Genomic DNA, 17,129 nt, shown 5'->3' with positions numbered 1-17,129 from the left:
ACCTAAATTATCAACCATGGCATTATTGCCGGGCCAGGTATATACGGGAACATTCCCAACCATTGGATATGCTCTGAGATCATATTCAACGGTTCCAAATGCCGGTATATACCTGGCCCGGTAAAAAAGAGTTCGGACAATCTAAACAACAGACGTGCCCAGCATTGTGCTAGCGTATGACGCGTTTGGAGATTCGGGTGCGGGCCATCGAACCGCAGCAGCGCGTCCGCCCGTTGGCCTGGCCCTCCCGATCCCATCCGCAGTGGCAAAGGGCGTGAGGAGCGGCGGCGGCAAAGGGGCGTGCGGGGCGGCGGCTTCTTCCTCGCCTCCGGGTCCGCCCGTTGGCCCTCCCGATCCCATCCGCAGCAGTAAAGGGCGCGAGGGGCGGCGGCGGCCACCGTGAAGGGCGCGCCGGGCTGTGGAGGTGGCAAGGCGCGGCCGCACGAGGGGTGAGAGGACCGGCGGCGGCGGCTTCTTCCTCGCTTACGGCGTCGCCTCTGTTGGTGGTGGCAGGCGCAATAGCGGCGGCTGCGGGGGGGGCGTCGCCCGGGCCGCGTCGCTGCTCGCTGGCGAGCACCACGGTGAGATGCTCGACCCGAGGCTCCGGGAAAGGGAAGGTGGCCGGGAAGGAGGTGAAGCTGCATGCGGTTGCCATGGCTGCTTTGTGCTTGCAGGAGGAGGGCACACTCTGGCCAAACATGTTTGACGTCGTCATGGCGCTCAGCTTCCTCACCGGAGCCGGAGAAGACGACGACAAGCAACAACAAGTAGCCTCAAGAAGACGACGCCTTATTTGATTTGATTTGCGTCGGAGGGTCGCAGCGGCGGGGTGGCGCTTAATTGCTGAGGAGGGTCGCGGCGGCGGAGTGGGGCTGGCTGCGACTTTGGAGCAGCGCACTAGCAGTTCGTTGAAACAACGGCGGTGGAGCAGGCGTGGCCGCTAGGTGCGGGAGAGAAGTTTCGCGTGGCTGCATGGTGCGTCGAGCAGGTGCAGCAGCAGGGGACGGCGGAGCAGGTCCTGACATGGAGGATATGGTTGTCGGCCTCGATGGCGACGCGGAAGTGGATGAGATCGCCGAACACGAAGACTAAGCTGCTACTCTTGTTTCTCGTCGCCAGCTTCTTCTCCTTGGCATTTCACGGCGGCGACTCGTGAAAAATGGGCAATCAAACTGTGTGACGACCTAATCTGGTAAACGAGTAATTGCAACCGGATAAACAAGATATATTAACCTGATAGACGAGTTACTATAATCTGGTAAATGAGTGATTGTAACCTGGTAAACAAGATATATTAACCTGGTAGACGAGTTACTATAATCTGGTAGACGAGCGTTATTAACCTAGTAAACGATTGACTATAACTTGCTAAAGAAGCGATATTAACCTGGTAAACGATTGTCTATAACCTGATAAATTAGCGATATTTAACCCGGTAAACTTGTGACCTTAATCTGATAAACGAGTTATATTAACCTGGTAAACGTGTTATATTAACATGGCAAACGAGTGGCTAGAACCTGGTAAACTAGTGACTATAACCTGGGAAACGAGTTATATTAATGGTAAATGAGTGGTTATAACCTGATAAACGAGTGAGTATAACCTAGTAGTAGAAAGTGATATAGTGAAGAGTTAAAGCAAGTAAACGCAGATCATAAAAGTACATCCAAGTCACCTAACGCGAACGCCGCACGCTAGTGCAAGGATGCGCACATCGCCATCTAGTAGCGTCCAAAACATGAAGCGCAAGCTGGGCAAATGCGCGGGACGTGCGAGCGCCGCACAAGTAGGTTTTTGTGCGCGGGTCTCTGTAGCATATTTATTTTTAGACGCTGCAAAAAATATGTCTAATTTTAGAAGGAAAAAATCTAAAGCGAACTAGACTTAGCCATGTTTGATATGGAGCCATCGAAAGCGTCGGGTGCCGATGGATTTACGGCTGGTTTTTTACAGTGACATTGGAGCTTGGTTCAGGATGATGTCAGGGCTGCAGTTCTGGCTTTTTTACAAGGTGATCACATGCCAGAGGTGATGAACCGGACTATCGTTGTGTTAATTCCAAAGGTAAAAAATCCTCAGAATATTACACAGTATCGACCTATTTCGCTATGCAACGTCATTTATAAGTTGTGTTCGAAAGTGTTGGCTAATCGTTTACGTGAAGTGCTGGATGAAATCATTTCGGAAGAGCAAAGTGCGTTTGTTCCGGGGAGGTTAATCACAGACAATATTCTGACTGCATATGAGTGTATTCACTCGATGATGAAAGAAGAAAGGCAGGCAGTGTTGGTGTGCCGTTAAGATTGATATGATTAAGGCTTATGATCGTGTGGAGTGGGCTTACTTGCAAGGTGTTATGCAGAAATTGGGTTTTGCAGAGCAGTGGGTCTCGTTGATTATGAGATGTGTGAGCACTGTGAGTTTTCAAGTTAAGGTTAATGGCGAGTGGCTGCCTTCTTTTCGGCCCTCGGTGGGCATTCGTCAGTGAGATTCAATTTCGCCTTATCTTTTTCTCCTTTGTGGCGAGGGTTTGTCTTCTATGCTGAGATCCTATGTGGATGGATTGATCGAGGAATTCATGTCAGCTTCGCGGCTCCTTGGATTTAACATCTGTTATTTGCAGATGATTGCCTTGTCTTTTTGCGAGCTGATGTTAGATGTGCAGCACGGCTTAAAACAATTCTTGAGATATATAGCACTGGCTCAGGACAAAGTGCAAACAAGCAGAAAAGTTCTGTCTTTTTCAGTCGCAATTATGGTGAGCAAATTAGGCAGTCCGTGAGGGGGACCTTGCAGATTCAGAGGGAGGCACTTTCCGAGAAATATTTGGGACTCCCTACTGCTGCTGGCCGTATCACGGAGCAGAATTTTGAACATATTGTTGAGCGCACGAGATCCAGGGTTCAGGGGTGGAGTGAGAAGAAGCTCTCCTGTGCCGGGAAGGAAGTTTTACTGAAGTCAGTGGTCCAAGCACTGCCAACCTATTCTATGAGTTGTTTTAAACTCACAAAAGGTTTGTGCAAGAAAGTTACAACAATCATGTCAAAGTACTGGTGGTCTGGATTACTTGATAGGAGAGGTATACATTGGCAGTCTTGGGAAAGAATGTCCATGCCAAAATGTTCCGGTGGTTTTGGTTTTCGTGACCTTGAGCTGTTCAATAATGCTATGCTAGCCAAGCAGGTTTGGCGACTTTTGGAACGCCCAGAAAGTTTATGTGCCCGTGTTCTTCTGGGGAGATATAATAAGGGGGGAGATGTTTTGACAGCGTCGTGTTCCTCAGGGCGCGTCGACTACTTGGAAAGCTATAATGAAAGGCCGTGATGTTCTGAAACGAGGATTGATTCGGCGTATCGGTGATGGTCGGACTTCAGAGATTTGGCATGACAGATGGATTGATGGTGTTGCTACCATGAAGCCGCTTGGGCGGATGTCAGATGAGCCAGTTCAATTTGTTTCTGATTTGTTGGTGGAGAATTCCACGCAATGGGATGCTGAGAAGATTAGTCGGGTGTTTTTCCCGCTGGATGCTATGGCTATTATGAGCGTGCCGAGGCCTCGATCATTGCAGCCTGATTTCTGGGCTTGAGCGTGGGATAAGACTGGGTTTTTCTCGGTTAGGTCGGCCTATAAGGAACTCGTGAACCTGCAAGGAAACTCAGTGTTTGAGTCGGGGTCTTCGTCTGATGATGAAAGTACCTGGAAAGCTCTCTGGAAACTGAAAGTTATGCCAAAGATTCGTGTTTTCTGGTGGAGGGTGGTGAAGAACTTGCTCCCTGCTGGTGGAGAGCTGCATCGTCGCCACATTGCAGTTTTGAGTAACTGCCCGTTATGTGGGATGAGTGATGAGTCACTGCTTCATGCTTTGACTATCTGTGAACATGCCAAACAATTCTGGCGGGCGGCGGAAGAGACCTTTGAGTTTCGCTTACCACGGCTGCACCCGATGACGTGGTCGAAGGATATCCTTGATAATGCAATTGTGCCAAGACGGGATGCGGCGATCTCCGTTACAGTCATGTGGGCGATTTGGAATAGCCGGAATGCCTACTCTCATGGTGAAGTGAAGTATCAACCGATGCGATCAATGGAATTGGTGGCGGAGCTCATTAACTCGCTTCAGATTCCCCTTGAAGAGACCCAGCCGGTGGTGCAGGATGTGCCGAAGTGGTCCAGACCGTCGGCCGGATGGATCAAGTTGAACACTAAGTGGTCCAGACCGTCGCAGGTACAGGCGTGGTTGCACGTGACGCTAATGGAGAATTCATGCACGCTGAATGCCAGAGGTATGATTTTATAGCTGATCCAGCTGTGGCTGAACTACTTGCTCGCCGCGATGCTATGAGTCTGGCCAAGGTGAAGGGATGGCAGCGCATTGTGTTAGAAACTGATTGCCAGGTGATTGTGAATGCTTGGGATCGAGTTGGTACAGATAGGTCCGTGTGTGGCCACATTGTTAGGGAGATGAAGTCTTGGGTCTCTGTTTTCCAGGGTCTTAGTTTGTGTTTTGCTAGGAGAATTTGTAATAAGGCTGCACATTCGTGTGCTCGTACGGCCCTCTCTTTAGATAACTCTCTTGCTCTCTTTACTGAAATCCCTAGGTTTCTGATTGAGCCTGTTCAATCGGATTTTTTATCGTCGATGGAATAATAAGCTATGGGCGATGTTCTAAAAAAAATAACATGCTTCTAAGGCTGAACTGCGATGCATTTCATCGGGATGCCAACATATTGCTGGGCCAATGCACTGCGGAGAGAGCCGGTGGCGCTGGGCCAACGTGCTGCTGGGCCGCATGGGCGAGCGTGCACGTAGCGCGTGACGGGGGAAGGGGCGCCGTACGGTAAGTCTCGTGGGCACGTCGGCTCAGTAGTTCGCTCCAAAAGAGTTTGCCCTAAATTAACCACATCCAACTCTCTCTCTCTCTCTCCATTCTATCATGAGAACTATGTATTCAATAATATTAATGTAAAGGTAAACAAATTGTAGAACGCAAATGACACAAATATCTTGAATGAGAAAGTTCAAATATTTCAAATGACATAGGACTAAAATAAGCATAAATCAACATTAAACATTTGAGATTGTTGCTCATCATGGATCCAATGCATCATATAACTCCTAGAAAACAAAAACACAACAATTAGCACCAGGATCATGCGCACAAGGACAACACACAACTTAGCCTTTACCTACTGTTTTCCATGAAGAACAAGTGACAATGCCATCGATCCCAATTTCTATCCCAAATGTATAAGGCTTTATTTCCATCCCAATTTTCATGAGGCACCGGAGAAATGACCGGGGAAGAGAATGTGGCACTGGAGAGAAGCACGGGAGAGAAAGAAAATTACTTTTTTGCTTTTTCTTTCTGACCAAATTGATAACAAGGCATGTGTCTACTGACGATGTATGGCTTGCCAAATCAATGTTAAATTTGACTTGCATTTGACATGTCGTGAACAAACCGACGGAGAGCATCCTTTTTTTTATTACGAAAGCAGCAATGCTGCATTCATTTCTTAAGAGAAAGATAGAAAGGTACAGAGTGTCTCAAAGAGAAAAACTGAATAAAAACTACTGTACATAGAACTGGTAGTAAAAGAAGTAACAAAAGAAAGAAGCGAGCCCAAATTCTGGCGGCAGAACCGCATGAGACCAGAGATCAACAATCATGTGAACGAGGCAGCTCCTTTGAAACCAGCCACGACTCAACCCAAGCCAAATGGCAAAGCTCGGAGATCGTCCTCTGGCAAGCCAAATGAACCAGCATCCGAACATGACGAAGTTGTTTAGCTTATGACCCAAGCCATGTGGTCAGATCAATCGGACTAGGAGGGCCGATGGAAGCGAGCTGAATCCGACCCAGGCGAGAGAGATCGGCCAGAATTCAGCCAGAAATAGCATCAATATGACAAGCCTCATGGGATTACTTTTCGTTGTCTGCAACGGAATCGGACAAATGTAGTATTTGACAAGTGGGGTCGAATTCAATACACCCCCTCCCCAAACTCAGAAAGGTAGGATAGTCTTTTCACGTTTCCTTTTTTCTTCCTATTCTTTCCTTCGTCCTGCATCTTTTCTATCTTGCGAGGCTGCACAAAAACTTTTTCGACGATCCCTCCGTTGAGAATGTTTGAAATTGTGTCTTCTACAATGCTGTGAAATTTCATCTCAATCCAACGGTGAAATCTCCGGCTAATACCAAAATACCGAGTATTGTTCGGATTTCTTGCGGCCCTACGTGATAGCACGATGTTCACATGTTTCCCGCTGATTTAAACAGTCTTTCAACGATCTCGTTGGTGAGATTGTGCGTAATTTTATGTACTATCACAATGTGAAACTTCATTGCGATCCAACGGTGGAATCACCGGAAAATTTCAAAATACCTGGTGTTGTTTGGATTTCTCGCGACCCTGCGGGACAGCACAAACATCCGACTTGTTCGCATGTTTCTCGATTCCTAGAGAAGTGTTTCGCCGATCCCTTCGGTGGGACTATGCGTAATTTTGTCTACTACTATAATGTGAAATTGCATCGCGATCCAACGGTGGAATCTCCGGAAAGCTTTGAAACACCGAGTGCTGTTTCGAATTCTCGCGGCCGTGCGGGATAGCATGAACATCCGACTTGTTCGCCTGTTTCCCGCTGGCTCAAGAAATATTTCGTCCATCCCTTCGGTGAGATAGGGTGGAATTGTGTCTACTATTATCGCGTGAAATTTCATGGCGATACAACGGTGCAATCTTCGGAAAAATTGAAAACACCGAGTGTTGTTCGGAGCCATACGAAAATGATAGAAGAAAATATTATTTAATGTCCATCGTGCCCTTTTTTATGAAGGGGTACGGATTAATCTGGACCGTCCTTGTGTTTTTCTTTAGAGGAGGGGGTTGTATTGAATCAGAAGTGTTGACAAATATCTTTGAAGATGCACTAAGTTCCTGCTGGCTTCCTGGCCAATCCGATCACACCAAGAAAGGCCTTCTTTGCTGTTCCTGGATAGCACGTCCAGTCCCCGCTCTTAAGTTCCTCAAGTTCTTCACCGAATATCCATCCGAGCACGTTTGATTCGGTCACCAACCCGTTAGTTACTTGCGACCACTAACTACATGGGCACTAGGCAACATCTACCAATCCCTTCATTTAGAAGAAACCCTTGATGATCCGTTCGAGCAATTTTTTATTTTAGATAATGATTTTTAAATTTCCTGCCATCGAAACAAAATGGTTCAACCAAATACACAAGGCCATGTAGACAAGGATTCAAAACTAGATCATGCCTCAGCCACCAATCGAAGTTGGCCAACCTATAAAAATAGTGAGCGACTAGGACAAGGACAAGGACAAGGGTACCCTTCGCAGGGAGAGCGTGGATGTGGTCAGGAGCGCTCTTTGGCACGTGACACTCTCTCGTGAGGTGTGTTTGGTTGCCTTGATGCAAATAACTTGCATCACATGAGGGATCCTGCAGTTGGGATCCAGGTTGAGGGGTTGCATGCATGAGGTGCAGCCCGATGTTTGAATTGTTTTGCTTGACGGAGGAGAGGAAGAAGCTGAGGTCGGATATGGCCGGATGCTCCTCTGTGACCAGCGAGCCCTGCTCACCGGAGAAACTCCGTTCGGGAGCCCTCCAAGGCCAACTCTGGTGCAGATGGCGGCGTCCGAGGTGGTGGAGGGAGGGGCAGCAGCAGTGGGGAGAAGAAGCGGCGGTGGAGCCTGCACCAAAGAAATGGCCTATCCTTTTGTTTTTTGGGTGTAGGATCAGGAGATGTTTTGCATCTCGCATGTAACATGTGGATGCGGTCAAGGGCAACCAAACAATTCCATTTTTGCATTTTGGATGCATAGGCAGCCAACCAAACAGGCCCGCGAGAGTCTCCAAGTTTTTTATTCGTAGTTCTAGTATTCAAAATGCAATATTTTTTTAACTGAATGTCTATATAGTGATATGTTTTCATCGTTGGTTTCCTCTTGACGAGAATATTAATATGTTTGGATGATAACAAATTCAACCATTTTTGTCCTATAATGATTGCTTTTGTAGTCATAGTTTTACTCATAAAAGTCCTGCATAAGGCAAAACAACTGCATGGCACATGTCAAAAAATTGTTAGACAAGAGACATGACAGGTGACACAAGGAAAGACAATATACGATACATGATGTATGATAAAAAAAACACTAGATATGGCAATTATAAGAAGTTAGACAAGACACCACGTAACATAAGATAGGACAATTACGATGCACATGAAACGTTTGCATTCATCGCCATCCGTTTTCCTGCCAAGCGAGTGCCTCTTCCGCCGTTCATCTACTTCGATTCCTCGCCACCGCCTACACTTCTTCCACCATAGACCAACAGCAATCTATCATCTTCTCCCAGCCGTTTATTGCAAAAGAAACTGCACCCAAAATTCATAGCAAGCTCTAGACGCATCTTCAACAACCCCCGGTTTTAGGGAGCGCTTTGGCCTTCTACATGTATTAATCCCGATTTTCTTCCTTCTTCAAGTAATCTCCATGACCTTCTGAACGGACACATTGTATTCTATTTACTGCTAAGCTTGCGCCCACCGCACTCCAATAAATTGGTTGCTGAGACTGAGACGAACAATCATCATCGTGGAAACCTTGATCATGGCTCTTTGGGAGCGCCATTGCCCGTTGTCTGCATCCCCTTCCAGTTCCTCTCCCATTGACATAGTTCCAGATCAACAATCCCAATGATGCCCCCTTTAAGAGCATAATGCGGGTTCGGCATGATTTCTTCAGCAAGGCGGAGTTCATTGTGCATAGTGGTGCACAAACACACTTCTAGGAGGATGAATGTCTAGGAGAGAAAGATCCAATGACACCGGTATCAACAAAATAACTTGGGTGCACACTTTCACCTCCCTTTGCACCATCTGTTTGTATTAGACCCTGGATCTCACATCTCACTTATTAGGTTCCATATTGTATTAGTCAAAGTTAACGTCATAGACCTACTAGTCATCAATAACAAGCCCAACATAACATCTACAAGAATGAAAGTGCGAGCATGATACCGACATGATAACCGTAATTATAGAAATAATCAAAGTCCTCGAAGTAAACATAACATAATAACATAAGTAAGAGAGGGATTGGAGGTTCAAAAGCTGGTGCTTGCCTTGCTGTTCAACTTACTGTTACTGTCAGTGGGTTATCTTTTGGCATGTATAAAATACAAACATGGTCACTGAATTTGTCCCAAATTTGTTCTGAAAAATACACACACGCTCACAAGGAGATACTGGATAAGTGTAAAATACACACACGGTCACTGAATTTGTCTAGAAACTCAATTTAGTCAGTCTGTTATGGAAATCGAGACTTGCGGTACTTAAACTCGAAGAAATGTCCCACGTACGGTCACTGTGTCCGCACTATATTTGTACATCGCCCTAGTCAGCTCGGTGCAGGACTTTTGCGCTTTGGTCCCTATGCTATTGTATCCAAACATTCCCCTCCTTGTTTATTGCCCTCACCACGCTCGTTGCCCCCAAGATCTGTCTCCCTAGTGGCTCGCGTTCGACCGGATCGTCGTCGATCTCATCGACTACTTCAACTCCACGGACGAGAACCTCTACTCAAAGAAGGTGAGCACGACTGTCTGGCGCCACCCATGTGCTGTCTCACCACCGAACCCCACTCCCTCTTGCGAAGGGGACCTGGGCATCTGCCAGTGGAGGAAGACATCGGTGACCACCGTGGTGCCGACGCCATGGAGCTCAGCTCGACAACGACCCGGTGCTCGCAACGCATCTCACGGTGGGCAGCAGTGAGAGACCCAGCTAGGCGAGCGCGTTGGTGAGGAGAGACGTCCCACACAATCCAACAGACCATCCATGGTGACCCCAACGGGGTTGACAGTGACATTCCTGGCCAACGCAAGGCACATGGCAGTGGCTATGAACACCACCCAGGGGTAGGATGCACATGGTGGCGGCGGAGACCAGCTAGCTTCAGTACCGACAGTGGCAAGCGCAACTTCAACAACACCGACAGCGCTGGGCAGTGGCTTTGGCTTGGTGGTCACCAAGGGCACGCGCGTTGACGGTTTGGGATCCCCATCGGCGTCGAGATCACCATGTTTCGTGACCACCTACGACGAGCGCATACACGACAAGCTAATCGACGCCGGCTTTGACTGCTTCCCCGAGGGTGGTGCATGCGAGAGTCCTCGCTATTCATGGAGCTCGAGGTATGCAACCCCTTGCACCGGCAGTGCCTGCTGCTTCCCCAAAATCACTGATGACCTAGACGTTGCGGCGGAGCAATTTTGTTGGGTGGTGAATTTTGTGGGGAGGAGACTTTGTGCTTTGTGGGGCGGCCAAAACACAAAATGCCCCGCTGAGCTGGCAAGGAAATTATATGTGAGAAATTTCGTTAAGTTTAAGTATCCTAAGTCTCGTCTTCCGTAAAATTGGTTGTGTGCATCATTTGATGCAGAGGCCGGGGACGTTCCCCTTTTCGGAAAAAAGTCTCGGCTTCCGTAAAGAGTGACTAAATTGGGTTTTCGGGACAAGTTCAGCGACCAAGTGTATTTCAGACTTTCCTAAATTTACCATTCATCATGAGAGCACAGACCAATTCCCTTTGCTTCATCGCTGCCTATTTAATTCACCAGCCGTTCATGCCACCACTTTTGTCCCTCTCCTTCGAAATGACGTCCGTTGGGGCTAAAAGAAATGACTATCATTTTCCGTTTTGTCGCTTGTTACTGTTTTATTCCTTGGTGCCGTGCGATCTATAGCGTTTATATATACTCTTTCCGTTCAACAAAGGATGTCTCAACTTGGACTAAATTTAAATGTATCTATACACTAAGTCATATCTAGATACATTCAAATTTTGACAAATTTGAAACGTCCGACGGAGGAAGTATAACGCCCAACCAACCTTCATCTACAATATATATCGTCACGGCGGCTATAGCCATCGACTGGAGATCGAATCAGTGCCTGTTTTGTTAGCACGGCGCTAGCACGTGCACTGGGGATGCAAGGGACACATGATCCATGAGTCATAACTGAGCGTGCAAGAGGACAAATCATAGCAGCAGCCATGGTTGCTCGCCAAGGGAGCATGCAAGGTAAACCAACACCAACCCCCAACCCCAACCCGGGCCCCCCCTTCCATCCCCATCAAATCTCCCTTTCCTTATTAATAAGTTTCTTGTTTCACTACGATCTCACTTCATGCAATCTTCTGCCTGTCGTGTTCTGCAACACGATTGCGTTCCCCAATTTACAATCTTTGCAGGTGTACCAATTTTGCTTGCATCATCCTGCGAAGCAAATGCAAATCTCCCTTGGGAGCTGGCATCTCCGTGCTTCCAGATGGCTCCTCTGTTCGATCTCGCGAACCTTATCCTCCTCGCCATCTACCTCCTGAGCTTGGCGATTGCTGCTTGCACAAGACAATTCACTGTCATCAGGCCAAGGGACCTGCCATTGTTGTGCGCTCTAGCTTCCCCTTGCTCCGCGCTTCTTGGCGTCGCGTGCTTCTGCTTGGGAGCATGGAGCTCCTCCATCCAGAAAGCAGAGCTCTTGGTAAGAGGCATAGTATGGTTCTCCGTCTCTGTTTCCCTGATACTTCGTCCGACGAGATTCTCCGGAGCCCTGGCGATGGCGTGGTGGGCCGTGGATGCGGTTCTGATCACGTTCTACAGCGTGGAGAAGCTTGTGATGGGGAGAACTTTGGGAGATCTTGACGTGGTATCATGGGCTGTGAGCTTCCTGCTCCTCTTGTGCGCGATCAGAGTTTGCAGAGGCCGCCGCCTTGGTAATAATAATACCGCTGCCGCCGGCGAAGAGTCCGAGCCGCTGCTGCAGGCGGCTGGAGCCGGGGAGAGACCGGCAACGGCGTTCGGCGAGGCCGGATTCTTGAGCCGTCTTCTCTTCACGTGGATGGACTCGTTGCTGCGCTTGGGGTACTCCAAGCCGCTGGACCTCGGCGACATCCCGCCGCTGGACGCGGACGACGCGGCGTCCGAAGCTTGCCGGGCGTTCCTCGCCGAGTGGCATCGGCGGAGAGATCAGTCTTCTCCTTCGCAGCAGAAGACGAGCAGCAGCAGCCTTGTGTTCTTGGTCCTGGGTGAGTGCCACAAGAAGGAGCTCCTCTTCACGGCGCTCTACACGCTGCTCCGCACCCTCTCCTTCGCCGCGTCGCCGGTAATGCTCTACTGCTTCGTGTCCTACTCAGCCGACGCTCCGAACAGAGATCTCGGCGCCGGGGCCGCGCTCATTGCCGGCCTGGTGGCCATGAAGCTGGTGGAGTCGCTGTCGCAGCGGCACTGGTTCTTCGGGTCCCGGCGGCTGGGCATGCGCATGCGGTCGGCGCTCATGGCCGCCGTGTTCGCCAAGCAGCTGCGGCTGTCCAGCGAGTCCCGGCGGCGGCACTCGGCCGGCGAGATCGCCAACTACATGGCCGTGGACGCGTACCGGCTCGGTGAGTTCCCGTTCTGGCTGCACCTGGCGTGGAGCATGCCGGTCCAGCTCGTCCTCGCCATCGGGATCCTGTTTTGGACCGTGGGGCTCGGCGCGCTCCCGGGGCTGGCACCCGTGGCCGTCTGCGGCGTGCTCAACGTTCCCTTCGCCAAGATGCTGCAGCGGTACCAGTCGATGTTCATGCAGGCGCAGGACGAGCGGCAGCGGGCCACGGCCGAGGTGCTCGGCGCCATGAAGGTGGTCAAGCTGCAGTCGTGGGAGGAGAGATTCAGAACGGCCGTGCAGCAGCTCCGGGATGTCGAGGTCCGGTGGCTCGCGGAGACGCAGGTGAAGAAGGCCTACGGCAGCGCGCTGTACTGGGTGTCGCCGACGGTCATTTCGGCAGTGATCCTGGCCGGCACGGCCGCGCTCGGGACCGCGCCGCTGGACGCCGGCGTGGTGTTCACGATCCTGGCAACCATGCGCGTCGTCTCGGAGCCCATGAGGATGCTCCCCGAGGTGCTGTCCGTGTTGATCCAGGTCAAGGTGTCGCTAGACCGCATCGGCAAGTTCCTCGCCGAGGACGAGTTCCAAGAGGACTCCGTCGACAGGATGCCGCCGGCCTCCGCCGTCATGAGCCTTGCAGTGCGCAACGGCGTCTTCAGCTGGGAGCCAAACAAGGATGCCGTGGCCGCGACTCTGAGAGACATCAACATCACCGCAACCCGCGGCCAGAAGATCGCCGTCTGTGGCCCTGTCGGCTCCGGCAAATCTTCGCTGCTCTGCGCGACGCTCGGCGAGATCCCAAGAACCTCCGGATCAGTACGTTAATTTGCTCAAGATGTTACTCCAGTAGCAAAGGAGCCACGAACCGGACCTGATATTTTTCTACCCAATTTGGGTTTCTTCAGGTGGCCGTGTCCGGCACGGTGGCCTACGTGTCGCAGACGTCGTGGATCCAGAGCGGCACGGTGCGAGACAACATACTCTTCGGGAAGCCGATGAGGCAGGAGGAGTACGAGAGGGCGATCAAGTGCTGCGCGCTGGACAAGGACATGGAGAATTTCCCACACGGCGACCTGACGGAGATCGGGCAGAGGGGTTTGAACATGAGTGGTGGGCAGAAGCAGAGGATCCAGCTCGCCAGGGCCGTCTACAACGACGCCGACGTCTACCTCCTGGACGACCCTTTCAGCGCCGTCGACGCGCATACCGCTGCAACGCTCTTCAATGTCAGGCTCAAGCATTCTTCCTTCTTATATTCTGAGTGCCATGGGGTCGCGATAATTCCTATGGGGAAATGACAGCGGTTTTCTCCATATCTGTTGCAGGACTGTGTCATGGCGGCGCTGGAGGAGAAGACGGTCATTCTTGTGACGCACCAAGTTGAGTTCCTCTCCAAAGTTGACAACATTCTGGTAGGTTTGGTGCCTGCACTGCACAGTACTACTATCTGAAGTAAAAAAAAACAGAGAGATCTTAAGTAAAATTTTATTCCTAAGGTCATGGAAAAGGGGGAGATAACCCAGGAGGGAACTTATGAGGAGCTTCTACAGTCCGGCACGGCGTTTGAACAGCTTGTCAATGCTCACAAGGACTCAAAATCAACACTGGACACCCAAGGTCACGGCAACGTGCCAAAAGAATTAGCCATGGTTAAGCACGATCAAATACCGATGATACAGCAGAGAAGCGAAGGGGAAATCTCCACCGGTAACCTGCCGTCGGTTCAGCTGACCCAAGAGGAGAAGAGGGAGATGGGAGAAGCAGGACTGAGGCCTTACAAGGACTACGTTCAGGTGTCCAAGGGCTGGTTCCTCCTTGTCCTGATAATACTCGCGCAGTGTGCGTTCGTCGCCCTGCAATGCCTGGCAACATACTGGCTTGCAGTGTCGGTTCAGAGCCACCGGTTCGGCGTCGCGGTTGTCGTCGGTGTTTACGCTCTGATGGCAACTGTCAGCTGCTTGTTTGCTTATGTGAGGAGCCTCCTTGCTGCTCACTTTGGCCTCAAAGCGTCCAAGGAGTTCTTCTCCGGGTTCATGGATTCCGTGTTTAGGGCTCCCATGCTGTTCTTTGATTCCACCCCGACTGGGCGGATCATGACCCGGGTATTGTCTACTTTCCACATATGACCAACATCTTTCAGTTAGTTTTGTGACATTCTTTAGATTTTTCCAGTCTGAATTTACGCGCCGTGAATTTATACAGGCTTCATCAGATTTGTGCATCTTAGACTTCGACATCCCATTTACTATGACCTTTGTGATCTCCGGCACGATCGAAGTGGCGGCAACTGTAGTGATAATGATCGTCGTGACATGGCAAGTTGTACTGGTTGCTCTTCCTGTTGTGTTTGCTGTGCTGTATATTCAGGTGAGGTGCCAGTGAGCATCATATCTGCACTCCTCAAGCCTCAACTCATGTTCATGTGCAATAGCGATGTGAACAAATAATGATGTTGTTTTGCAGAGGTACTACATTGCCTCGGCCAGGGAGTTGGTAAGGATCAATGGAACCACCAAGGCCCCTGTCATGAACTATGCAGCTGAATCAATGCTTGGAGTGATCACCATTAGGGCCTTTTCAGCGACAAATAGGTTCATTCAGACAAATCTTCAGCTCATCGACACAGATGCGACGCTGTTCTTCTACACAAATGCAGCGCTAGAATGGGTGCTTCTGCGTGTCGAGGCGCTGCAAATCTTGGTTATTGTCACATCATCCATTCTTCTTGTTATGCTACCGGAGGGAGCAGTTGCTCCAGGTACATTACCCAGGGTGGAACTAACACCTCATTGATGCAATACTAGTATGCAGAAACATTGGTATCTGAGATTATGTTGTTGGTAATTTCTTTCCTTGGCATTCTTGCAGGATTTCTTGGCTTATGCCTCTCGTATGCATTGACGCTCTCTTCTGCGCAAGTGTTCTTGACACGATTCTACTCAAACCTGGAGAATTCCATAATATCAGTGGAGAGAATCAAACAGTTCATGCATCTTCCTTCCGAGCCTCCTGCGGTTATCAGTGACAAAAGGCCTCCTCCTTCATGGCCATCTGAAGGAAGGATAGATTTGGAGAATTTGAGAGTAAGAAACTGAATGTTAAAACAGCAATCAAACGGTCATCCTGGTATGCTCAAGTGCTGCCGTGTCCATGTTTTCCAGGTCAAGTACCGTCCAAATTCGCCTACCGTGTTGCGTGGGATCACCTGCACATTTGCGGCGGGGAACAAGATCGGAGTTGTTGGAAGGACCGGGAGCGGGAAGACCACTCTCCTGAGCGCATTGTTCCGCCTCCTCGACCCGTCCGACGGGCGGATTCTCATCGACGGTCTTGACATTTGCACCATAGGACTCAAGGACTTGAGGATGAAGCTCAGCATCATTCCTCAGGAGCCAACCCTTTTCAGGGGCAGTGTGAGGAGCAACGTCGATCCCCTGGGCGTGTACACCGATGAGGATATCTGGGAGGTGCAACAACAAAAAAAGGATCTAACCACAGATTAGTAGTCACACATTTGTTAATCCTTATCCTGAATTCCTGATACACTAGTCGATTGCAGGCTTTGGATAAATGCCAGCTGAAGAAGACGATCAGTGGCCTTCCTGCACTTCTTGAATCACCAGGTAAGAGTGTGAGACCAAACAACGTGCAGATGAACTGACGAAGATAGTCTGTCAGAAATGTGATTGGGTGTTGTCTTTGCATCTTCAGTGAGCGATGACGGCGACAACTGGAGCGCCGGCCAGCGGCAGCTCTTCTGCCTCGCGCGTGTCCTCCTCCGGAGGAACAGGATCCTGGTCCTCGACGAGGCGACGGCGTCCATCGACTCGGCCACCGACGCCGTCCTGCAAAGGGTCATCAAGCAAGAGTTTTCAGGCTGCACGGTGATCACCATAGCGCACAGGGTTCCCACTGTCACGGATAGTGATATGGTCATGGTTCTCTCCTACGGTAAGGACTCTTGGTTATGCTTCTGATAAATGATCTTGGGCTAAATTGCATCAAGATATAGCTGCTTTTTGGCAAAAAAAAAAAGATATAGCTACTTGATTGAATTATTTGGCTCTTTTTCGCTGCAGGAAAACTTGCAGAGTACGATAGGCCATCAAGGCTCATGGAAAATGAGGACTCCGCCTTCTGTAAGCTCGTCGCCGAGTACTGGTCCAACTACAAGTGAATTTGCGATTTGTCAGGTTAACCAAATGCCGGCGAGTTCGTCAGCTTCTCTTCGCTAAGAAAGAAAGGAATTTATATCGAGCGAACCCCGCTGTTTAGTCTTCCGGAGTGTGCTGAAAGAACGGAATTTATATTGAGCGAACGTTCGTTGTTTAGTCTTCCGGAGTGTGCTGGCTATTCGATTGAGATGACTACGCCTGAAATCGCGCCACATGTCTTGCAGGGTGACAACTTTAGTTATGTGGCGCAGTGTCGGATCTAGGTTTTTGAGACATGATGGTCCAATGTATAAATTTTTATCTCAATATAAATTATAACCAGCAAATTTTACCTCAAACATACCAGTAGTATTGAATTTGGGAAGAGAAAAAAAGGCATTGGAACAATTTTGCGATAATTTCAATTCGATCAATGAGCAAATCTTAATTCGATTCAATGAAAGACCGAGAAAAATGTCGCCGGCTCCGTGTAAGCTTCTGCCTCGTC

General features: G+C 49.6%; 1 protein-coding gene across 2 annotated transcripts; it reads left to right on the top strand.

The window, feature by feature from the left end:
• The first annotated feature begins 10,992 nt into the window (after window positions 1-10,992).
• Window positions 10,993-16,980, top strand: LOC100842739 (ABC transporter C family member 8). 2 transcript variants are annotated; one of them, XM_010233317.3, is made up of 12 exons: window positions 10,993-11,125; window positions 11,296-13,283; window positions 13,373-13,693; window positions 13,793-13,879; window positions 13,964-14,569; window positions 14,670-14,834; window positions 14,931-15,225; window positions 15,336-15,550; window positions 15,629-15,934; window positions 16,027-16,090; window positions 16,179-16,418; window positions 16,547-16,980. In XM_010233317.3, the coding sequence occupies exons 1-12, from the start codon at window positions 11,098-11,100 to the stop codon at window positions 16,642-16,644; spliced, it is 4,413 nt and encodes a 1,470-aa protein (XP_010231619.3). In that variant the 5' UTR covers window positions 10,993-11,097; the 3' UTR covers window positions 16,645-16,980. The 2 variants fall into 2 exon arrangements, with proteins under 2 accessions (XP_010231619.3, XP_024315760.1); XM_024459992.1 differs by lacking the exon at window positions 10,993-11,125 and having other exon boundaries at window positions 11,199-13,283.
• Window positions 16,981-17,129: the final 149 nt, after the last annotated feature.

This window comes from Brachypodium distachyon, chromosome 2 (assembly GCF_000005505.3).
Source record: "Brachypodium distachyon strain Bd21 chromosome 2, Brachypodium_distachyon_v3.0, whole genome shotgun sequence".
Taxonomy (NCBI): Eukaryota; Viridiplantae; Streptophyta; class Magnoliopsida; order Poales; family Poaceae; genus Brachypodium; species Brachypodium distachyon.
The sequence above is the reverse complement of the archived record's forward strand: the minus strand, read 5'-3'. Positions and strand labels throughout refer to the sequence as shown.